Here is a 25,473-nt window from a genome sequence, read left to right as displayed (position 1 = left end):
AGAGGTCATGTGTTCAAATTCCGGCTCTGCCAATTGTCAGCTGCGTGACTTTGGGCAAGTCACTTCACTTCTCTGTGCCTCAGTTCCTGCATCTGTAAAATGGGGATTAAGACCATGAGCCCCCCATAGGACAACCTGATCACTTTGTATCTATCCCAGTGCTTAGAACAGTGCTTTGCACATAGTAAGTGCTTAACAAATACCATTATTATTACTATTTAACTAGTACAAGCCCAGTTGGCCTCAGCTCCATTTCCCCATTGCACAGTCAGGGAGCAGAAGCTGACTGCTCTGTCAGTTTATGTTTCTGTAAACAAGAAGTGAAGCCCTGTAACATGGCTGGCAGTGGCTGCAGTAATCAAAGGCTGGATGGTAGGGAAACAACTTAACTTCTGCTATCCCCTGCCACAAGCACTGGGCTGGTGATGGGAGATTTCAATTCTAAACACAAGGTCTGCGTGCTTATAAAACATTTCTTGTAGCCAGGGGTTGCCTCTTCTGGCAGAGGAAAACAGAAAGTTCATCCCATAGTTACTTTTTTTAAGCATTTATACTGGGGTAAGCACTGGGGTAGATACAAGGTAATCAGGTTGGACACAGTCCATGTCCCACATGGGGTTCCCAGTTAATCTCCATTTTACAGATGAGGTAACAGGCATAGAGAAGTGAAGTGATTTGCTCAAGGTCACATGGTATGCAAGTGATGAAGCTGAGATTCGAACCCAAATTCTTCTGACTCTAGGCCACACTGCTTCTCTTGAAGTGTTCATATACTATTGCAAGATTCAGGGAAAATAAACAGGGGGGTCTGAAGTCTCTCCCATATAGACTGTAAGCATACTGTGGGCAGGGAATGTGTCTACCTACTCTGTAATATTGTACTCTCCCAAATGCTTCTGCATAGAGTAAGTGCTCACTACCACTGATTGATTGAGCCATGACTCCCTCTCCCTTCTGCGTTGCTTATGTACTTAGATCTTTACCCCTTAAGAATTTGATATCCACCATACTGTTGACCCCACAGCACTTATATACATATCCAGTCATGCCTGTCTCCCCCGTAGACTGTAAGTTTCTGCTAGGCAGGGACTGTGTCTACCAACTCTGATGTATTGGACTCACTACAGTGCTCTGCACACAGTAAGCTCTCAGTAAATACCAACAATTGACTGATAGCACTCATAATTGGACTGATGGATTAGAAGGGTACTGTGGTTCAGGAAAAACAGATGAAGAAAAATGGGAGTCATGTGCAGCCTTGTTCAACCAGGTTATCCTAGTCATACCCAGTGGCCCAGGAAACAGGAGAAGGACAAAGTGAAAATTGACCACATGGATAGGGGTATCCAAAGCAAACAACACTTGTCTTGCCAGACTGGCTTCTGTTTAAGGACCTGAGGGTGATGGGAGACCTTAATTCTCCAGATATCTGTTGGAAAAACAATTCACTGGCCATCTGGGTTCTGTATTCCACTGGAACAATTTCCCAGTGCAGTATAAGAGGAATCAAGTGGAACAGGTGGCTCTCTCTATTTGATTCTTCAAAGCCAGGGAAGAATTAGTTAAAGATCTAAAGGGGGATGGAAACCTTTGTGGGAGAGGTCCCATAATAATAATAATGATAGCATTTATTAAGCGCTTACTATGTGCAAAGCACTGTTCTAAGCACTGGGGAGGTTACACGGTGATCAGGTTGTCCCACGTGGGGCTCACAGTCATAATCCCCATTTTACAGATAAGGTAACTGAGGCACAGAGAAGTGAAGTGACTTGCCCAAAGTCACACAGCTGACAATTGGTGGAGCCAGGATTTGAACACATGACCTCTGACTCCAAAGCCTGTGCTCTTTCCACTGAGCCAAGCTGCTTCTCAAGATGATAAAAGGCATTATCCTATGGGAAGGAAGGAAAGAACTCAGCAAGATCATGAAAGAAAAAGTAGGGCACTACAGGAAAGCCAAAGAGGCAACAGTGTCCAAGAAAGGCAGCTGGTTGTCCTTTGAAAAGGGGGTTCTGAGGCCAGAGGAAAAAACTACCCATGAAGAGGGAGGGAATTACAACTAACATGATGCCATGGCTAAACCCAAAACTCTTGAGGGCGCTGAGGATGAATGGGAAAGCTACAAAAAGTGGAAAATGGGCCAGACCACTAAAGAATTAGCATGATTAGGGTGGAAGGAGTTGAGAAAAGTGAGAACTAGGAAGAGGATGCAAATAATAGGAGCCCTAAGAGATGACAACAAAAACACTGAAATTATATAAGGCAAAAGAGTAGGATCAGGGAAAACGTTGCCCCTTGGTAAATGGGAAGGGAAGGGAGAGTTGATAACAGATGACAGAAAAAAGATTTTAAACTTTTTTCACTTCTGCTTTACCAATAATGATTAAGAATGAAGCACTGGCTACAAGTTACAATAGGGATGAAAGAATCCAGACTAAAGAAATTGTTGGGTGCCAGAGCTGAACCCCTGGCTATTGTTTTTTGAGAATTCAAGGCAGTCCTTTCTGTTTGGAAAAGGACAAATGAAGTGTTCACCTTTAACACTGGGAAAAAGGAAAACTCTAATGGTCATAACTGGGAAGGCAGGAGAAAAAAAACTGTAAAAACTTGGCAGCCACCCTCCAAAAAAACTGCCATGGCTCTGTTAAAAGTAAATTTGTGCTGAGCCAATTTGACCTCTTCCTGTGATAGTGTGGAAGAGCTTAGAGACATGGGAAATGAGGGCTCAAGTTAAACAGTGGCAATGAAGATGTTATAAACAGTATGGCTACCAAAAGAGCACAACCCTAGCCTGGGAGTGATAAAAATGTCTACACACACCAGGTATGCCACATTAGATGGATAAATCTTCTTGTGGTTATAAACATTCATTCATTCAATCATATTTATTGAGCGCTTACTGTGTGCAGAGCACTGTACTAAGCACTTGGAAAGTGCAATTTGGCAACAGAGACAATCCCCATCCAACAACGGGCTCACAGTCTAGAAGGGGGAGACAGACAACAAAACAAAACAAGTAGACAGGCATCAATAGCATCAAAATAGATCAAGAGAATTATACACAAGGAAGAGGGTGGATAGGTACTGGGTAAGGAAGATATGGGGACAGGGCCAATCCAGTGGCTCTCGTGTCACTTGATTCTATGATAGGAGTGATAGTATTGATTAAATACATCTGAAGTGCAGATTACAGTATTAAGCACTGACAGTTGCCTCCATGACAAGACGGGAGTTGGGGGCAACTGCGGGTTTAAGGCAGTGTTTAAGTCTAGAACATATGGTGAAGCCAATAGGCATGGGAGTCAAGGAGGGAAGGGAGTCATTGTTGCCAAGCATAAAAGAGCATAAAGTTCAATTCAATCTCACTAGCTCTGAGGTGGCTGAGGGGGTCCTAGGGCCTCGATTCCCACCAATGGCACTCCCCGGCATGAGTGGTCTGTTAGTGCTCCTACAAGTTAAGATGTCACTTCCAAATCATGATGTTGAAAATCCCGCCCTCTTGCCTGTATTTTCTGATCCTTTAGACTTTGGGAATACACTTCCCAAAGCTGTTTGTCCTTTGAAAAGGGGGTTCTGAGGCCAGAGGAACAAACTACCCATGAAGAGGGAGGGAAACCCAGAACTCTTGAGGGCCCTGAGGATGAATGGGAAAGCTACAAAAAGTGGAAAATGGGCCAGACTGCTAAAGAATTAGCAAGATTAGGGTGGAAGAAGATGAGAAAAATGAAAACTAGGAAAACTCTTCCTACTTGCAGGACAACAGCAATACAACTTTGCTGTCGGGAATACACTCAGTTCTTTGATCACATATTTTTCACTTATACATTTCAGATCAAATGCTTTTAGGGAATGTTAAGTATGAAATGTAAGTCAGTGTGGGGAACAGAGAGAGATTGGAGAGAAAAAACTTACTGCTGGTTGTTAAAGGCTCTTCGATGTCCCTTATTTTAATATTATATTTAATATTATATTAATATTAATATTTTAATATTATAGCACTTAAACATAGGTTTATTTCTCAGTGCTAGGAAATACATGACTTCTGCAGTAAAAGAATAGTGTCTGCATGGGCTATTCCCTTTAAATTTCAGAGGCAGAGGCCTAGAGATGACAAGAAAACTGAACTGCACAAATTTAATGCCACTCTTTTCCTCAGGTTTTAAAACATCTAGGCTAAAACACAAGTTTAGGTTTGAAAATAAATTGGGTTTGCCAATGCAGAATGACTGCCTCAAAACAGTTACGTTTGTTTGTCATATCCTTCTCCAGCAGAAATAAACAACCTTGAATTAAATACTCAGTGGTTAACATGGGGGTGAAAAACTGCTCTTGACAATTCTGGCAGACCATCCTACATGCACACCATCATACCGTCCCACATGCACACAAAGTTCTTGGTGCAGCTATGTGCATGCATACATGTGCATGTGTAAAAACACACACGCCCACCCACCCATACACCATGTCTCCTTGCTTATTCTGACTCTCAGAAGCTCAAGCCAAGGGCCATCTTTTGCCCCTTCCCAGCTTTGGAGGGGCAGAAACAGCCAGGAGTTTGAAACCCCAGATTTCCCAGATGCTGAAAGACCAGAGCACTGACTTGATTTTTCACTCTGTCTAGATGGGGGAAATACTTCAACATCCAGTGTTGGCGGGGGAGTGGGTAAGGTGTGTGTTTGTGTGTGAGATCTGTCACCTGAGAAGTAGTGTGGCTTAGTGGAGAGAGCACAGGTTTGGGAGACAGAGGTCATGGGTTCTAATCCCGGCTTCGCCACTTATGAGCTGTGTGGCTTTGGGCAAGTCACTTAACTTCTCTGTGCCTCAGTTACCTCATCTGTAAAATGGGGATTAAGACTGTGAACCCCAGGCTGATTACCTTGTATCTACCCTAGTGCTTAGAACAGTGCTTGGCACATAGTAAGCACTTAACAAAGACCATCATCATTATTATTATTACTACATCTCCTTCCTACCCTGTTTAAAAAAAACAAAAAAGGATGGTCCTCTAGTAAGTGTTTCTGGATTTTTGTTGCCTGGAGATTCAGTAGTTTACTGCAGTTCAGATCAGAAGACTCATACTGCTAATCCCTGCCTATTTAAAAGTCAGGTCTGTTGCTCTTGTTTTATTAAGAAGTGGCACTGTATTAGAACAGTGCTTGGCACATATTAAGTGCTTAACAAATACCATCATTATTATTACATGGTAATTTACCGTACACTTGGGCTGAGGGTTTTCCCACTCTTGTTTGAGTTTAAGAAGTGGCATTGTTTGAGACTACACGATAGTTTATTGTATGTTTGGGCTGGGCTGCATCACACCCTTTTCCAGCCCTAGGAAGGAGATGGCTGGATTCAGCCAGTATTGCATGATTCAGTATATGATAACCACTCTTTTGCAACTCCAACAGGTGTGAAATGAACCAAGAAGCCACCAGTAGAGCCGCTGAAGGAGAGCCCAGATCTCTGAGAAGGGATTGTATAACCAGTGCTGGAGGTGACTGAGGGAGGAGCCTGCCCCGCAAATGCAAAAGAGATGCAGAGAAGGGAGAGAGTTCCTGCAATAGATACTCAATGAGAGCAGCAAAAATAGAACTGCTGCATCATCAATCTCAGTGAGCCAGCAGTGTTGAACACATTACACCAGAGCCCTGAAGGCTGTGTTCTCTCCTGCTCTGCTTCTGGCACAGTTCAAGGTGGGTGGGGGGGAGGGTCCGTTTTAATACTCTCAGCCCTTCGTGATCTGGGGTTTGTTCTGAAAGATGGACCAGAAACAGCAGCAGTAGCTGGGTGCTAAGGAAGAAAGTCTTTTGCTGTGAAATGGGCATTTCTCTTGCTTCAAGACCTGAGTGGCTGATCCCCTGGTCTCTGAGCCAAACATTTCTGATTACTCACTGAGCAGCTGTGGAAGAGGGAGTAGGGATAGTCTCAGTTTTTCTTAAAATAGACCCACTGAGTTTACACATAGGTCACCCAGAAATGAGCACTCAACCCAGTTAATCCATTTTCCTCCCTTTGATGATTTTTTGCAACTTCATGGTTCGACTATCCTTTTTCAAAGGATGAAAATAATAATAATGGTACTTGTTATGAGCTTACTTTGTGCCAAGCACTGTTCTAAGCACTAGGGTAGACACAAGGTAATCAGGCTGGACATAGTCCCTACCCCACATAGGGTTTACACTCAATCCCCATTTTACAGATGAGGTAACTGAGGTCCAGAGAAGTGAAGTGACTTGCCCAAGGTCACACAGCAGACATGTGGTGGAACCAGGATTAGAACACATGATCTTCTGACTCTCAGTCCCATGCTCTAGCCACTAACCATTACTTCCAGAGAGCATTTCACAAAAGTGCTCAAGACCCTTTACATAAGCCCTCTGTGTCAGTGAGCTTTATAGCTTCCCCTTAGAGGGAGGGAAGGGCAAAGGGGCTAATATCCCCATTTGAAAGAGAAGGGAAACACAGGCACACCGATGGGAAGTGACATGCTCAGAGTCACATAAAGGATCCCCAGGTCAGATTCTACCCCTAGTCTTCCCCCAACAGATTCTGGCCAAAGCAGCTAGGGGATGTGGGGTCTCGGGAAACACAGGTATAGTTTAACCGCAGCATAAGCTGATGCACCGTATCCCCCCCAACCTGATGCACAGAACACATCCAGAAGAAACTCCGTTTAGTCAGGCAGAGTAATTTGGAGAATGTTTTCAGGGAGGATGGGGAAGGCTCACTCCACCTTCCAAATCTTTTTTTAACCCAATAAAGGGAAAGTTAAACCACACTGAGATACCCTCCTGTTCTGTCAGTTTGCCCTATAAATTTTCCCTATTTTCAATTTATAAAATTCAGAGCTTTTCCTACCTCTTCTCCACCCTAGACGGTATGCACCTTGTGGGCAGGGACCATGTCTACCAATTCTATTGGACTGTATTCTCCCAGGTACTTAGCACAATGCTTTGCATAGGGTAAGCTTTCAATAAACACTATTGATTAACTGATTAGACCGTGAGCTCTGGGTGGGACAAGGGACCGTGCTTGATCTGATTATCTTCCATCTACCCAGAGCTAAGTGCAGTGCTCGATAGATAGCAAGTGCTTAATGGATATAATAATAATAATAATAATATTAGGAGCGGGATCTATTCCAAGGCAGTGAGCCTGGCTGGCTGTAATCCAGCGAGGATTGATGGATTTGCCTATTCAACACGGACTCCAGTTATTCTGTGGGAAGGCAGGCTCCTGCCTCTTGACTTGGTGATGTTAAAAGTGACTCTACTGGAACCCGGGTAACCTTTTCTCCAAGAAGCTTCCTATCCATCATGTCTCAACCTCACCACTTCTCTATGAAGGTGAAAGGAGGCAGGTATCATCCTTCTGGAACATTTCTGGACATTGACAGAAATTCAAGGGCAAGAAAGCCTCGAGAAATGGGAATGAATTGGGAGCCATGTGCAATAATTGAAAAAAAAATATGACAATCTAAAGTCTGCAAAATCTCCTCTCATCTTGTTGCGTGGTCAATGTCAGAGGCATGTATTCTGAAGCAGCATGGTGTAGTGGATAGAGCCCAGGCGACAGAAGTTCATGTGTTCTAATCCCGGCTCTGCTACTCATCAGCTGTGTGACCATGGGTAAGTCATTTCACTTCTCTAGGCCTCAGTTACCTCATCTGGAAAATGCAGATTGAGATTGTGAGTCCCATGTGGGACAGGGACTGTGTCCAACTGATTTGTTTCTATCCATCCCAGGGCTTAATACAGTGCCTGGCACATAGTAAGTGCTAACAAATGTAATCATTATTATTATTATTCCCTGGATTTGAAAATATGCACAGGTAGGAAATGCAAATGCTCACACACTCTTTGAGTCCCATATGGGACAGGGACTCTGAGCTGATTATTTTGTATCTATCCCAACTCTTAGTACACTGCTAGGCACATAGTAAGTGCTTAACAAATCCCACAGTTATTAATGACATGGACAGTAGCAGAGGTAATGAGCTATTGCCTTCATTTTAGTGCTGTGCTTGTCCCCAAGCATTACTGAAGAAGCTGGGCAGACTGAGTCATTCATGACAAAGCCGCACAAAGCAAACTGTCGATTCGCAGCTTTCTAATGAAACTGCAAGGGGTAAGGAAGAACCTCACTGCCTTTTCCAAGAAGTAGCACTCCATTCTGAGACAGTGCTGACATGCAGGCTGCCCTTCCAAATGCAAATAAAAGGTCTAAATTCAGGAAGAGAAAGTTTAGCTCTTATTACATCAAAAAGTCATCATGCCCCATTTCATTCATGCATTCATTCAATCATATTTATTGAGCGCTTACTGCATGCACAGCACTATAGTAAGCGCTTGGGAGAGTAAAATACAACAATACACGGACACATTCCCTGTCCACAGTGAGCTTACAGTCTAGGGAGGGGAGACAGACATTGATATAAATGAATAAATTACAGTTATGTACATAAGTGCTGTGGGGCTGGGAGTGGGGAAGAACAAAGGGTGACACAGAAGGGAGTGGGAGAACAGGAAAGGGGGGCTGATCAAAATCAGCCTCTCTGGTCCACCAGGACCTTTCAATTTGCTCAGGCCAGGTTGGTCTACAAGGAAACGCAAGGCGAGAAGAAGGAAGTTGAAGGGAATCTGGGGGCTTTGGGAAAGGCTGGAGAATTGAGAATCAGAATCAGTTTCAGAAGGCAGGATTTGAGAGGATTAGGACCATTTCAATACTCCTAGGCAGGAAGAGGCTGTGGTTGAAGCAGGGGTGAGCACACACAGAAGGGCCCTGGGAAAGCTCGGCATTGGATGGAAGCAGCAGCGGAACTCCTCGGGTGGCATTGGGAAGCCAAGACCTATAGGAACAGGGAGGAACCAGCCACTTCGACCAAAGGGCTCTCCCTGGCTCCCAGCCCTCGAGAGGGGAAAGGGAGGTCACCGCTGCTGAGCTACCAACAGCCATTGGGCGGAGGGAGTGCCTGGGAGACAAACTTTGGGATTTTTTTGTTTCTCGCAACAGTGTAAGCATGGAGCATGATGGAGGGTGAGAGGGAAACAGCTGAGTGTTGAAAAATCTCAAGAATCACCAGCCAGAAGGAACACTCCATGTGGGCAGTTTACCTTGCTAAAAACCAGATCCTTGGTTAGAAGCATTAATTCCCCCAACAAAACTACCAGCTCAAGTTACAAATAAGAGCTTTATGCCATGTTAAAAAGGAAAATAAACTCTATACCTTATTAATAAAGAATTGGCAAGGAAAACCAAGGACAAACTGAAGACAAATCCAATATTATCAGCACATTAGCTGGGTGGACAGAGTCCCCATCCTTCTACCCAAGGATGAAGAAGAGTTTGCTTTGTTTGTAAAGTGACATTACTTCTTGCTAACAGGCTACATGTGAGTGCCTCATCACATACCAGGTTTTTTTTTCCTATAGCCCAGATGTAACTGCTTCTTTAAAACATAGACACAATTTTGCAACCCATCATTCATTCATTCATTCAATTGTATTCACTGAATGCTTACTGTGTGCAAAGCACTTTACTAAGTACTTGGAAGAGTACAATACAAAAACTAACAGACACATCCCCTGCCCACAACAAGCTTCTTGTATACATCCCACGGAGCTGCTGAAAGGTGTCTGGGTTGAAGACCTGAAAAATTGGGCCACAGGGAGTCTTCTGAATGGGGAAAACCTCAACCACCCTTCACTCCAGATACAATGTTCTGTTAGGATGTGGCATAAGCTAAGCACCAAGATATGAATAAATATAAAATGGCAAGTGAGGAGCACAATTCTAATTCCAAGGCATTAGTTTTCCAGGAGCTTTTTTTAATGGAACGCAGTGATTTGAAAGCTTTTTTATATAATCAGAAACACAAACAGAACTGCAATTTAGCCTCAGTTCAGAAGATGACAGGAACTATCGATTTTAGTGCTTTTTATGGTTTAAAGAAATAAGAAAGTCAAGGCTCTCTTCCTTTCCAATTCTGTCCTTTTCTTCTTTGGCAAACACTAACAGAGCTGTTGAGTTTTGAGAACAGGATTTTGTTTGTTACAGCAGCAGCAATGGGGGCGGGGTGGGGGGGGGGGCGGACGGACCCTCTAGCATGGCTGACTTTCCAGAAATTACCTAGAAACAATGTGTAGAAAAGTCAGGATATTGTACTCGCTTAAGTGCTTAGTACAGTGTTCTGCACACAGTAAGTGCCCAGTAAATACAACTGATTGACTGATTGACAGGGAATTGACAGGGAGATTTCAACTTATGAAATCTCTCGCTCCGTCCCTCCTGCCCTCCTTAACTTCCTTCTTCAACCGCTCACTCTCCACTGGTTCCTTCCCCTCTGCCTTCAAACATGCCCACGTCTCTCCCATCCTAAAAAACTCCTCTCTTGACCCTACCTCACCTTCTAGTTATCACCCTATCTCCCTCCTACCATTCCTTTCCAAACTCCTTGAACAAGTCGTCTACACGCGCTGCCTCGAATTCCTCAACGCCAACTCTCTCCTCGACCCCCTCCAGCCCGGCTTCTGTCCCCTACATTCCACGGAAACTGCCCTCTCAAAGGTCACCAATGACCTCCTACTTGCCAAATCCAACAGCTCCTACTCTATCCTAATCCTCCTCGACCTCTCAGCTGCCTTCAACACTGTGGACCACCTCCTTCTCCTCAATACGCTTTTCCAACCTTGGCTTCACAGACTCTGTCCTCTCCTGGTTCTCCTCTTATCTCTCCGGCCGTTCATTCTCAGTCTCTTTTGCGGGCTCCTCCTCCCCCTCCCATCCCCTTACTGTAGGGGTTCCTCAAGGGTCAGTTCTTGGTCCCCTTCGATTCTTTATCTACACTCACTCCCTTGGTGAACTCATTCGCTCCCACGGCTTCAACTATCATCTCTATGCTGATGACACCCAAATCTACATCTCTGCCCCTGCTCTCTCTCCCTCCCTCCAGGCTCGTATCTCCTCCTGCCTTCAGGACATCTCCATCTGGATGTCTGCCCACCATCTAAAACTCAACAGGTCCAAGACTGAACTCCTTATCTTCCCTCCAAAACCCTGCCCTCTTCCTGACTTTCCCATCACGGTTGACAGCACTACCAACCTTCCCGTCTCACAAGCCTGCAACCTTGGTGTCATCCTCGACTCCACTCTCTCGTTCACCCCTCACATTCAATCCGTCACCAAAACCTGCCGGTCTCACCTCCGCAACATCGCCATGATCCGTCCTTTCCTCTCCATCCAAACCGTTACCCTGCTCATTCAATCTCTCATCCTATCCCGACTGGATTACTGCATCAGCCTCCTCTACGATCTCCCATCCTCCTGTCTCTCCCCACTTCAATCCATACTTCACACCGCTGCCTGGATCGTCTTTGTGAAGAAATGCTCTGGGTATGTTACTCCCCTCCTCAAAAGTGTCCAGTGGCTACCAATCAACCTACGCATCAGGCAGAAACTCTCACCTTCGGCTTCAAGGCTCTCCATCACCTCACCCCCTCCTACCTCACCTCCCTTCTCTCCTTCTACAGCCTAGCCCACACCCTCCGCTCCTCTGCTGCTAATCTCCTCACTGTGCCTCGTTCTCACCTGTCCTGCCGTCGACCCCCAGCCCACGTCATCCCCCTGGCCTGGAATGCCCTCCCTCCGCACATCCGCCAAGCTAGCTCTCTTCCTCCCTTCAAAGCGCTACTGAGAGCTCACCTCCTCCAGGAGGCCTTCCCAGACTGAGCCCCCTCCTCCCCGTCCCCATCCCCCCCACCTTACCTCCTTCCCCTCCACACAGCACCTGTATATATGTACATGTTTGTACGTATTTATTACTCCATTTATTTATTTTACTTGTACATATTTATTCTATTTATTTTATTAATATGTTTTGTTTTGTTGTCTATCTCCCCCTTCTAGACTGTGAGCCCACTGTTGGGTAGGGACCGTCTCTATAGTTGCCAACTTGTACTTCCCAAGTGCTTAGTACAGTGCTCTGCACACAGTAAGTGCTCAATAAATATGATTGAATGAATGAATGAATTGACTGATCGACAGGGAGGGGCATTTCTAAAAAAAGAAAAAACCTACACACCAAGCAGTGCTGACTTAGAATACAATTCTCTCATCTTTCCTCAGCACTGAAAAATATCAAAGCTACTGCAGTAATGCCCATACCAGTCATTGCTAACCTTAGAGTTTTCTTGCCAGTAGACACAGTCCTGGACAACTGCCCCATCAGATCATCACAACTCTGAAGAAGGCCAAGTAATGGATCAAAACTCTTTAGGCAGGGTCTCTTTTGTAACAGGCTTACTAACAGAACCAATGTCAAAAAAGATGTTAAAATTTTATGATTGCTGAGGTCTTTAGCACACTTTATTCTTCTTCTTGCACTTCAGTGCCAGTGTGATTGTTCTGTAAGACTTCCCAGGTTCCTAAGCTGTGTTTAAAGTTGACCCTGGGCCCTTGCAGGTAAGAATGAATACACTTCCATTCCAGCCATTTTCACTAAGTGAAAATAGCAAGTGTTGTCACTAAGAAGCCTTTACTGGAAGCCACAACTGCCTCTCTTCCTTCAGCAGTTCCAGTGCTTTAGGTATATTGATTGGGCGTGACCCCACCCTACCGCTCTTGGACATTTCATTCAAGTACCAACAAATACCCTAGAATCTAAATTCATAGGTTTCTGGTAATTTTCAACTAGCAACCTCTAGGGACGAAGTTTAATTGTTGTCTACTGTGCACTTTTATCACCCAATCAATCATATTTATTGAGTGCTTACTGTGAGTGAGCAGAGCATTGTACCACGGACTTGGGAGAATACAATATATCAGACACAATCCCTGCCCACAATGAGATTACAGTCTGGAGTGGGAGACAGAAATTAATAGAAGTAAATAAATTATGGCTATGTGCATAAGTGCTGAGGGGGCAGTGAATAAAGGGAGCAAATCAGGGTGATGCAGAAAGGAATGAGAAAAGGGGAAATAAGGGAAGGCCTCCTGAAGTAGATGTGCTTTCAATAAGGCTTTGAAGATGGGGGAGATCAATCAATCGTATTTATTGAGCGCTTACAGTGTGCAGAGCACTGTACTAAGCGCTTGGGAAGTACAAGTTGGCAACATATAGAGACGGTCCCTACCCAACAGTGGGCTCACAGTCTAGAAGGGGGAGACAGAGAACAAAACAAAACATATTAACAAAATAAAATAAATAGAATAGATATCTACAAGTAAAATAAATAGAGTAATAAATATGTACAAACATATACACATATACAGGTGCTGTGGGGAAGGGAAGGAGGTAAGGTGGGGTGGATGGGGGGGAGGGGGAGAGGTAGGAGGGGGCTCAGTCTGGGAAGGCCTCCTGGAGGAGGTGAGCTCTCAGTAGGGCCTTGAAGGGAGGAAGAGAGCTAGCTTGGTGGATGTGGGGAGGGAGAGCATTCCAGGCCAGGGCGATGACGTGGGCCAGGGGTCGACGGTGGGACAAGCGAGAACGAGGCATGGTGAGGAGATTAGCGACAGAGGAGCGGAGGGTGCGGACTGGGCTGTAGAAGGAGAGAAGGGAGGTGAGGTAGGAGGGGGGTAAATGCCCGTTTGATATAAAGTTGGGTGTTTTTCAGGCCACTGGCAGGACATGTATGAGAAGTTGGCAGTGGGTAGATGAGATCAAGGTACAGTCAGTAGGTTGGCATTACAGGAGCGAAGTGTGCAGGCTGGGTTGTAGTAGTAGGAGAGTAGCAAGGTGAAACAGGAGGGGAAAAAATGATTGAGTGCTTTAAAGCTGAACGGCAAAAAATTTCTGTTTGATGCAGCGTATCATAAGTATTTCCCTATTAATTCTGTTGTATTGTGCTCTCCGAAAAGCTTAGTACAGTGTTCTGCACATAGTAAATACTTGACAAATACCAGATTGCTTGTTTACATTACTTGATTCAGAGTGGCCAAGCAAGCCTGCAAGCCCCACTGGTGGGGTGCTTGATGCCTAAACCACCAGAAACTATTCAAATTTCAAAATTTGTCTTTGTAATTAAAATCAAAAGGATAGAAGAGAAAAGGGTAGAGAGAAAAGAGACATCCTCTCCTGTACTGAGTGCTAAGGAGAAATTGCTGTCTAGTGTCAAACACACAACATTAGGATAGATCATGTTAGGACAGAAGGAAAACCTTTTTAAAACTCAATATGCATAAGAATACTTTAAGGACCACAGACAGAGAACTCACAAAATTAAATCTAAGAGGATTTTCGGTTCTCAAAAAGCTGTTCTATTTCAATTTCCTACAGAGTCAAGCAAGGGGAGAAGGGAGACACCTGGAGGCCTTTCTTAGTAAAGTGCTGATTTATTGACAGGCAGGGTGTGGGGAGGGAGAAGAGGGTGAACGGATGGTTAATACGTTCACATGAGTGGCTTCCCTTCAGGGAAATTTTCCAATTGAACAATTGCTGTGGGCTACATTTCTTAACACCACAGCCAACCACCGGTCCTCATGTTGCTGGAAAAGGAGAGGCTCCACTAATGGGCTAGGCAGTTGAGTATTTGAGGAGTGATGTGTAATTTTACAGCTGTAGGTCTCCCTTCCAGGTCAAAACGTTTTCATGAAGAAGCATGCCTCCTGGGTACCAAAGCCCTTTTTGGGGTACCCAAGCTAACATAATTCTTCTTTTCTTTAACTCATTTTCTAAACCAGTGGCTTGCAAACAGTCTCTTTTAAAATAAATAAAAAGTCTTCCCAAGACAACAGTGCTGAAAGGAACACTGTGAATGATGCATTACTTCTGTTGTGGACAAAGGGCCCACTCGGCTTAAGATGTGGTTTCATGGCTCCATTGAAACTACATCTTAAACTGAGTGCGTCCTTTGTCCACAACAAAAATAACTGAACATTAGATTAATAAACTGCTTTAATTCTGACTTTCATTCATTCATTCAATCGTATTTATTGAGCGCTTACTATGTACCGAGCACTTGGGAAGTACAAGTTGGCAACATATAGAGACGGTTCCTACCCAACAGTGGGCTCACAGTCTAGAAGGGGGAGACAGAGAACAAAACAAAACATATTAACAAAATAAAAAAGTAGAATATGTACAAGTAAAATAAATAAATAGAGTAATAAATACGTACAAACATATATACATATATACAGGTGGTGTGGGGAAGGGAAGGAGGTAAGGCGGGGGGATGGAGAGGGGGAGGAAGAGGAGAGAAAGGAGGGGGCTCAGTCTGCGAAGGCCTCCTGGAGGAGGTGAGCTCTCAGTAGGGCCTTGAAGGGAGGAAGAGAGCTAGATTGGCGGATGTGTGGAGGGAGGGCATTCCAGGCCAGGGGGATGATGTGGGCCGGGGGTCGACGGCGGGACAGGCGAGAAAGAGGCATGGTAAGGAGATTAGTGGCAGAGGAGCGGAGGGTGCGGGCTGGGCTGTAGAAGGAGAGAGGGAGGTGAAGTAGGAGGGGGCGAGGTGATGGAAAGCCTTGAAGCCCAGGGTGAGGAGTTTCTGCCTGATGCGTAGGTTGATTGGTAGCCACTGGAGATTTTTGAGGAGGGGAGTAACATGCCCAGAGCGTTTCTGGATAAAGACAATCTGGGCAGCGGCGTGAAGTATGGATTGAAGTGGGGAGAGACAGGAGGATGGGAGATTGGAGAGGAGGCTGATACAGTAATCCAGATGGGATAGAATGAGAGCTTGAATGAGCAGGGTAGTGGTTTGGATGGAGAGGAAAGAGGGGATCTTGGCAACGCTGCGGAGGTGAGACCGGCAGGTTTTGGTGACGGCTTGGATATGAGGGGTGAACGAGAGAGCGGAGTCGAGGATGACACCAAGGTTGCGGGCTTGTGAGATGGGAAGGATGGTAGTGCCGTCAACGGTGATGGGAAAGTCAGGGAGAGGGCAGGGTTTGGGAGGGAAGACAAGGAGTTCAGTCTCGGACATGTTGAGTTTTAGGTGGCAGGCAGACATCCAGAGGGAGATGTCCTGAAGGCAGGAGGAGATACGAGCCTGGACGGAGGGAGAGAGAGCAGAGGCAGAGATGTAGATTTGGGTTTCATCAGCGTAGAGGTGATAGTTGAAGCCGTGGGAGCAAATAAGGTCACCAAAGGAGTGAGTGTAAATCGAGAACAGAAGGGGACCAAGAATTGAACCTTGAGGAACCCCTACAGTAAGGGGATGGGAGGGGGAGGAGGATGTAGTGTTAATTTTATGGGCCTGATTTTGCATTTTTATTAAAATCCTTATATAGCTACACTCCTGTTACTTCTAAGCCTAAAATGCTCTGCTGGATGTTATAAAGACTTTCAGAAAGGCCCTACCTTTAATTCACGTCTTTAGCGTCCTTCTCAGCAGCCTGAGGTGAGGTACCCATGAGATTCAACTTCCTAGAACTGGTCCTCTTTTCAGGTTAAAGGTTGATACGAGCTGACTTGCCCTGCTGAGCAGGTGTTAAAGCCAAATGGCATTCATTACCCCCTCCAATCTTCAGATCTCTTGGTTCTGGACCTTTTGGTTCATTAATTTAAAAACATCCCAAGATGTTTCAAAGGAGCAGTATGGCCAACGTAAAGGTAGGTTGCATAAGATCAATAAAGAACTAGTGCAAATCTCTAAGGTACATTTCTTTTCTTCAACAGACAGCATAACAACTCCCAGTTCAAGAACTGGAAAGGACACTTGGCTATCCCATTTTCATCTTGATATATGGGGTTAAGTTCTTCTTGCTTATTACCAATGGGGGAGGGGAGGGTGGCAAAAGTCCAGTGGAGGGAACCAACCCAGACATTCTGCTCAAAACCTAAACAACAAAGTGAAAAAACAAATATGGGCATGACAAAAATTGACTTAACAGGTTTTCAGGGGAGAGCCGAAATGTAATTGATGGGTGGGAAATTTAAAAATGCATCAAAGTAGTAATGGCGAAAAGAGCACTTAGGACAAAAACCTTCAATGTAGATTTGTTGCAATGAATTTCAGTTTACATTCCGTGGCTTTCAGAGAAATATAAAAAATAACTTGCATTATTTCTAAAAGAAGGCTTGTATATTCACATCAGGGTGAAAAAATTCCTGATGGGTGTCTTGCTGAAAAATGGAACATGATTAAAGGCGGCCTCAAAACATTCCTCAGAATTCCCTGAGGGTTTTAAGAAAGGGTTAACCTCGGGCTAACCCCTTCCCTTCATCTTGTTGCCATCCCACCTCAGCCAGCTCCTAGCAATGAGAGCCAGAGCCTTTAATAGTGCAGGCAACAGGAAAGAAGAGCAATCAGAAGGCTCTGCCTGCTCCAGCCACAGGAATGAGGCCAATTCTCAGTTTTTGGTAACACATTCTGGACCACCCAGAACACACCCTGGTTTCCCGGGGGGCTTGGAACAGAGACAGAACTGAGAGGGTGCAGAAGCAAATACTCTTACCCAGAAGACACATTTGTGCAAATCTGCTGTCTGTTCCACTCTGTGACCAACTGCCACTGCAGCTGCTCCTGGATCCTCCAAAGAACTAATTTCTGTGGGGGCAAGGCCTGAGAAAGGACAGGAGCAAGGCCTACACCAACTTCTCCGAGCAGAGGGATGCCCATCCAGTACATCCTACCCCCACTTAAATCATTTCTTTTACTGAGTGCCAACTGTTTCCAGAGCACTGTGCTAAGCCCTCAGTTTGGGACAGCCTGCAGCAGTGACTAGCCACAGTTGCCAACACATAGCCCTTTGGCTCTCCGACACCAACAGGTGTGGCAGGCCAAGGGGAGGCTAGGAAGACTTTGGACAAAAATGACAAGTTGACATTAGCTCGGGCAGCTGAAAAGAGAAGTCCAGGCCCTCAATCCATGTTACCCTCCAGGGAGCATCCTTCCTGCTTGAGCTTAATTCAGATTGTGGCTCTCAAAAGGACCTTGCTAACATGCCACGAGGCAGTTCATTCTTGCGCATCCGACATTTTTATAGTACAGGTGCTGATCACTTGGGTTACTTAGCTAAACTTATAATTCATTATTTTAAGATGTCTTGGCTGAACGAGGAGTCTACTTAGGTAATTGCCCAGGTCGGTTTTAAGAGTGGCAATATATTATCTAAAAGGGAGCTACCTAAATGGGTAATATACATATATCATCCCTCATCCGCCTCCCACACACTTAGTAGTCCTGTCACATTATGACTTTGCTGAAATATACATGTAGGACAGTGTGTCCCCTTCATGGTGCCCTTGAGAATCAATGACTTTTTAATTTCACTTGTCAGTAAGTGGGGAGCCGTTGTAGTAATGGAAGGCTGATTTCTTCTCAATGTAAATATTTTTCTTGCAGCTCCTGACTTTCGGATCCACCGACTCCCCATGGTAGCTCTTCCCTCTTTCCAGCCTGTACCAAGAGGTGCTCAATGGTTTGGGTCTCCTTTTCCCCAAGCCCACTTTTAAAGAGGAATCATTCTTATTAATTACACCAAAGAACAATTACAAATCACTAAGTACCAGATGTTGCCTGAAGGCTTCGCACCGGTCCTTGGGGACCAGATATCAGCAAGATGGCCATGCGTGCCTGGTGTCACGTAGCACCTATTGCCAGGCAAGGTCCTCGCTGCTGCTCTGAAGTGATGCTATAATAAATTCAATGAACATGCTGAAATGCGCAGAGAAGCAAAATAATCATAATCATCCCAATGCAAGGGCCAGCGGACTGACCCAATTTCTAAAGCGTTGTGCAGAGCAATTCTCATTTGCTAGCAAAGGGCAATTAGAAAGAACAAATATAAAGCAGGATCCATTCTGCTCTGACATCATTCTTGGCCTCTGTGAAAGAGACATGGTCAAGTTTGTCAAAAGAAGAACCTGAGGTGCCAGCTTCTCCTTCCTACTGGCTTCTGGGAGGCAGAGCAACCTCTCAGAATTGTTCCTTCACCTCCATCCATCATGTGGGTCTTTATCACTGCTCAAATATGTACAAGTCTAGAGTCTTAAATGAAAGATTAATATTACATATTGGTGCTTAGGAGACATAAAAAGCATTGATTTTGCTCAGAAGCTGCGAGCCTTTTCAAAGCAGCCAACATTTTCAGATTGTGATAACATGGCCTCCCTTGCTATTACTTTTCCATTGGTAAAGAGTATAAAGATTTTTGTTTTGTTTTGTTTTTTTTTTTGCAAACCCTACCCAGCAACAGTCATGGAAGGAATAGCAAAGGATGGCTGGGAGTCAAATAACTCCCATATGGCAATGATCTAAGGCAGCATAAGGTTCTGAGACAAGCACCCTACTGGTGCTCCAGGCCCTAGGATACCTCTCTTACCTAACACACTGAGATGTTTTCGTGGGAAGCTCAGACATCCTATCACACCCACACACCCTTGTGGGTCTGGGGCATAAACAAAACCCATCCTTTCTGATGGAACACTCCGTGAACTTAACACCCTCAAAATATGCTGACTACACAAAGGTTTTGAGGCTCCCTTGCTTTTAGAGTGTTACACAAGAAGAGAACAATTATATCGGGAAAGGCAAGGCAACAAAAACAACCAACATGACCAGTGACCCTTCTCCACCCAGACTCAACAAGAAAATTGATGACATTAGTTGAGAAACAAAACTATTTTCCCTAGTGAAGGGCTAATCACAAACTTGTTTTACAGTCTGGCACTATTCACTGTAAATTCCCTGATCATGTCAACTTTCCCAAGTGCCTAGCACAGTGCTCTGCACACCAGAGATGGGTAATAAATACTCCTGCTTGATTGAGGGGATTTTCTACCCAAATATCTGGTGGCATGCCTTTTCATTCCTGTCAGCCATCCCCAACCTAACATCTTCATTCAGAGAACCTGAATGGGGTTCAGAGGGCTAGAGGTCACTTGGGTCTAGTTGGAATTTTCCAACACAGGCTTCACACAAACTTCATGTGTGGATATTCAACAACATTCTGCTGATGTTCAACCTTGCTGATTTTCAGAAAATCCAGTGATAGGTAAGACTTTGCCTGGGTTATTTAAAGTTTAAACAAAACCTGACTACGGTATTTTATTTCAGGGTAGGCGCTGTCTTTTTTAATGGTGCACACTTCCTCCAGGAGGCCTTCCCTGACTAAGCCCTCATTCATTCATTCAATCGTATTTATTGAGTGCTTACTGTTTGCAGAGCACTGTACTAAGTGCTTGGGAGAACACAATACAACAATAAACAGACACGTTCTCTTGTGTCATCTTTGCACTTGGATTTGCACCCTTCATTCACCCTTCCCTCAGCTGTACAGCACTTAATAATAATAATAATGATGGCATTTGTTAAGCGCTTACTGTGTGCAGAGCACTGTTCTAAGCGCTGGGGGGGATACAAAGTGATCAAGTTATCCCACGTGGGGCTCACAGTCTTAATCCCCATTTTACAGATGAGGTAACTGAGGCTCAGAGAAGTTAAGTGACTTGCCCAAGGTCACAGCAGACATGTGGTGGAGTCGGGATTTGAACCCATGACCTCTGACTCCAAAGCCCGGGCTCTTTCCACTGAGCCACGCTGCGTCTCTATGCACATATCTATAATTTATTTACTTTTGTTAATGTCTATCTTCCCCTAGAGACTGTAAATTTTTTGTGGGCAGGGAACGCTGAGAAATAGCATAGCCTCATGGATAGAGCATGGGCCCAGGGGTCAGAAGGACCTGGATTCCTATCCTGGCTCCGCCACTTGTCTGCTATGTGACCTTGGGCAAGTCACTTCACTTCTCTGTGCCTCAGTTACCTCATCTGGACAATGGAGATTAAGACTGTGAGCCCCAGGTGGAACATGGACTGTGTCCAACTTGATTAGCACTTAGTACAGTATCTGGCACACAGTAAGTGCTTAGCAAGTTCTCGGTATAGTGGTCTGCTCACAGAAAGCGCTTAATAAAAATGATTGATTGAAACCGATTAAGTATAACAAATCTACCAGCCCAGAGCTTGAAGAATAAATGGAAATGTATGTTTTAAAGGAGCCCAGTGATCATCAATCAATCTCTTTGGCCACAAAGTGTTCCCAGTCTAGATGTACATTCTTACTCTCTCGGGATGAGTAGCTGATGAGCTGCTTGCACAGGAGCTCGAAGCAGGGACTCCAATCCATCCATCCATATCATTAGTGATTGCTTACTATGGGCAGGGCACTGTACTAAGCACTTGGTAGAGTACTAAGGGAGCGAGCACCCAGAACGTTAGAACTCTAAGACACTAAGAACAAAATGACAGACAAATCTCATGCTGGGCTTTTCTGAATCGACCCCACGCTGAGATACTGAGGAGCAACATTTCCCAACAGGTAGAGGAGAAGTAGAAGTAGAGAATGTTCTAGATCGCAGTGATACTGCAGGAGGCCCAGTGAGATTTCCTGCTTCACAGTTGGAATTTGGCTCATTCCTTGAAGAACTGAGTCTAGCTGAAAGTGGAGTATAATAAATGGTCAGGGGAAGTCTCCTGTCTAAAACGCATCATGGGTTCTCTCCTTGGCTATTCTGACCAGGCGTTGCATGGCGTAAGTGAATGTGGTGACCCCCACCTGACTTCGGGAAGAGCGCCAACTACTGAGAATCAACTACCCCCTTGGCTGAGGAAAGGCTCCAAACTGAGAAAATGCAAAATGCCTCGGATGTGGACACAGTCATTCAAGCAAGCAAAGAGCAGCTCTGTGCCGTGCCATGGGCCTGCACAACAAACGTCACCACCGAGTCAAAGCAGCGACTTGAATCGACACTGTGTTGCTACTGGAGAGAAATAATTCTATCAGGGCAATACAATACGATCAAAATGTTGGAATGATTCACGGCTTGCAAAATCTAATTGCAGTCATTCCGGCTACAGCCTTTCCTCTGCCTGCCAGTGTCCATGCACTAATTAATTTTCCATTTTTAAACAGGAACAAACAAAAATGATAAGACACTTCTGGCTGAGAGGACAGGAATTGATAAATGTTGGAAAAAATCATTTTCCACAGATAATGAGAGAACAGACAATAAACGGAAAGCTCAAGTTGGGCAGAGTCTCTTTCAAAAGCACCACTTTGCATGTTATGTCAAACTCAAAAAAGCTAGTCCCCATTACACCAGAAATTTCAGGTACACCAGTGACAGTGCTGGGATGAGACTCATTGTGGAAAATTAACTCCCAGTTTGCCTGGGAATTGCAACTCAACTCATAAATATATGATGCCAAAATATATGTTATAGGTTGCCAACTTGTACTTCCCAAGCACTTAATACAGTGTTCTGCACACAGTAAGCGCTCAATAAATACGATTGATTGATTAATACTTTAACGAGTTCACTGTTAGACCCTGACATAACCTTTAAAACGCATGCCCAAAATATTCTTCAGAGAACAAAACTATCCAGTTCAACCGGAAACAATCACAGAGGAGAAAACTGGCATTCAAAGAACATCATCTCTTACATTTACATTCATGGCATAAATCACATTGGGCCTTGGGGATGTGAGAGCTGTTCTCTCACCCAGGCACTTTCATTTCCTATACAATTGAAGTCTTATCACTTACCACCTAAGTACAGCATAAATTAAACTCAAAATTAGAGTCATTTCCTCCAAAATCCCAGAATAGGCTCTTATCATGAGGAGGCACGACAATGTGTCCCACTCACCTGAAAGAAAGCATTTGGCAGGCGAATACCCAGTCCAGATATACATGACAGAGCTCTATAGAAAGGCACTGAAAGGAGCACTCAAATTCCAAACTTTGTAGATGCTTTCAGGCCCCAAACCCTCACTGACAGTAGACTTCTGCATCTGTGGGCCACAGATGCATAGTGGGAAGATGAACCTCTCTTGTCCCTCTCCCGCCTTGCCTTCTCAGATGCCTGGGCTGTCCTAACTTCTCCTGGAGAATAACCCTGCCCCTGGCCTATTAAGGCGGGGGAAGGCACGTGCACTGGAGTCAGAGAGACCAGGGTTCTAATCCTGGCTCCACCACTTGTCTGCCTTGTGGCCTTGAGCATGTCACTTAACTTCTCTGGGACTCAGTTACCTCAACTGTAAAATGAGGATTAAGACTGCGAGTCCCATATGGAACATGGACTGTGCCCAACCTGAATATCTTTTATGTACCCCAGGACTTGGTACAGTGCCTGGCATATAGTACGTTCTTAAAAAATACCATTTTAACAAAAAGGTGAATGGGCATGAATAATAATAATGACAACAACTGTGGTTATTTGGTAAGTGCTTACTATGTGCCAGGCACTGTACTAAGCGCTGGGGTGGATACAAATAAATCAGGTTGTACACAGTCCCTGTCCCTCATGGGGCTCACAGTCTTAATCCCCATTTTACAGTTGAGGTAACTGAGGCACAGGGAAGTGAAGTGATTTGCCCAAAGCCACACAGCAGACAAGTGGCAGAGCCATGAATGCATTGGCTCAGGGGATGGCACAAGGGGATCCCTAAGCCAATTCTGGGCTCATTTGACCATGGGAGTGCAGAGTCAAGTGGCACTTGTGGGCAGACTGCGGGGCAGGAGAGTGGAAGGAGCACCGGAAGAGGGGGCCAGAAGGAGGGAAGTGGCTCTCTCCCTCTGCAGTGGCATCCACTGCAGGGAAATGGCCCGCTCAATTCAAACACTCCAATTCACATTTTAAAAAAATTGGAGTGCCATGGCTTGTTTCTCCAACCTGGGGTTAAATTTAAATTGTAAAACCCATAACATATCCTGAGTATATTTCTTGTGGAAACATAATCACACCCATCTCATCTTTACAAGGAGCCCCAGGTAGTTCAGTAGGTCTTAAATAGGTCTTAAGACTTCAGTGGTGGCAGCAAAGTCACTCCCCAGTTATGACACTTCCACAGCTCGACTGCAAGGGAGCAAAGAGAAAGTGAGAAAGAAGCTCACCTGATCAAAGTAGAGCAATCTGGGTCTGAACATCCAGCACCGAGTCTTCAGCCCTTCCTTCAACCTTCTGGTTAGCTATCATCGTCTCTGTCAATAGATGGAAGTGGCATTCTACAGCTCTTCAAGGTCTCTAAACTGCCCTGCCTTCTTTCTTTCTTCCTCATTTCCCCTATTCCTTTCTGTTCTTGACCCTCCCTTTCTTCCAAACTGCCAGGACTCAAAACCACAAATCCACACCTTGAAGGCCACTGTCAACATCACTGGCAGAGCAATTAAAATACAATAATCTCCCAGTAACACCAAAAAAAGGGGGCGGGGGAAGGGGATACAAGCAAAGAAGAAAGTCCTGAATACCTAAAACATGCAAGCCCACCCTATCATTAAAATTATACTCTCCTGTAAGCCATGAAGCTCCACATTAAATATTATTATAGAAGAGGGTGGTAGAAATAGGGAGCTATCAGAAATCTTTCTTCCTTTGTTGGGAGAGGCTGAGCTTTAAAGCATCTCAAACCACTAAGAAAATCTTAACACATCTAAAAGGGGGCTTTTGGCTTCCTTTATTGTACTGCATACTGATTATTCAGCAATGCAGGTCAAAATCTTATTTCCCCAAAGCCAATTTCCTTGCATGCTGATGTATACAGCCTGCACTGTATCCAAGGGTAGGGGTTGGTGGTTGTAAAAATCAGATTGTATAACAATTTCTTTAATCATTTCAAGGCAGAGAAAGATTTTTCACCTTTTTGAAAGATGCTAGGCAGCAGGTAAAGAATTTAACAGCTTGTGGGAGTTCTAATTAGAGAGCCAATTATAACTAGATTGACCTGTCTTGGTTTAAAATGCCTACAAGAACGCATGTTGTCCTTAGGAAAAAGCAGGTTTTGCTTCTAGTGTGTTCTGGGAGATTCCCGCAGGGATTTCTCATTTGATTTTAAGCTCTATTTGGCCTTGTCCACTTACCTTAATACTAGATATTACCGTGACGCACAAGGAGAGAAAAGATATTAAAGGAAATGCTGCCAATGGAATACATTTTTTTATAGAAACTCCATCAAATCCCACAGGCTGCAATGCACAAACCCAGTTCTCTGAAGTGGATATTTCCCACCTCGTTTCCCTTTAATTTTGAGGGACATCTGCAAGGATTTCAATTATGGATATAATCAAAAGACTGACCTCCTAGCTAGCCCGGATGCATCGTGCTTAATCCACTGCCATGCCAGGGATCTGGGTTGTGTTTTTCACTTGCTAATTCTCTCTTAGAAAAATAACAATCAACATAACTGAGTTCAGCTTTTCCTCTCTCTAGAAGCTGGTTTCGGGGCTGGGGACACTGCATGAAGATCAGCCCTTGGTGCAGAATTAGTGAGCAGAAAGCCTCAGATTTCTATTAAGAATTGAAGAGAAGGCCTGTTCAATTTCCGGAGAAATCCCACATACCCAACTAAGTACAAAGAACTGTATGTGGAAGTGGAGCCTACCAAAAAAGGCATAATGATTTCTCAAAGTGCTTTAAGCTCTGCAAAATGACAGGTGCTATTCAAATTCTTGGGATGCTGCTGTTGCTGAGAGAGAGTTTATATGAACATGTACTGTGTGAAAGAGAACATTTCCAGGGAAGCAGTATGGAGTT

The 25,473-nt window shown here is 44.6% G+C and overlaps 1 protein-coding gene across 4 annotated transcripts in view; it reads right to left on the bottom strand.

Moving 5' to 3' along the window:
• Nucleotides 1-25,473, bottom strand: part of TTC7B (tetratricopeptide repeat domain 7B) — a 263,032-nt gene that overhangs the window by 4,991 nt on the left and 232,568 nt on the right. Inside the window, exon 20 of one of the 4 annotated variants that reach the window (XM_038770024.1) lies at nucleotides 23,881-23,924. The exons of the other annotated variants lie outside the window; for them this stretch is intronic. Coding sequence (XP_038625952.1) covers nucleotides 23,916-23,924 — 9 coding nt within the window. The 3' untranslated portion in view covers nucleotides 23,881-23,915. Of the gene's footprint in view, nucleotides 1-23,880; nucleotides 23,925-25,473 lie in introns of those variants that run through there. 4 annotated transcript variants of the gene reach the window in all.

Source organism: Tachyglossus aculeatus, chromosome 1 (assembly GCF_015852505.1).
Source record: "Tachyglossus aculeatus isolate mTacAcu1 chromosome 1, mTacAcu1.pri, whole genome shotgun sequence".
Taxonomy (NCBI): Eukaryota; Metazoa; Chordata; class Mammalia; order Monotremata; family Tachyglossidae; genus Tachyglossus; species Tachyglossus aculeatus.
This window is presented reverse-complemented; position numbering and strand designations above follow the sequence as displayed.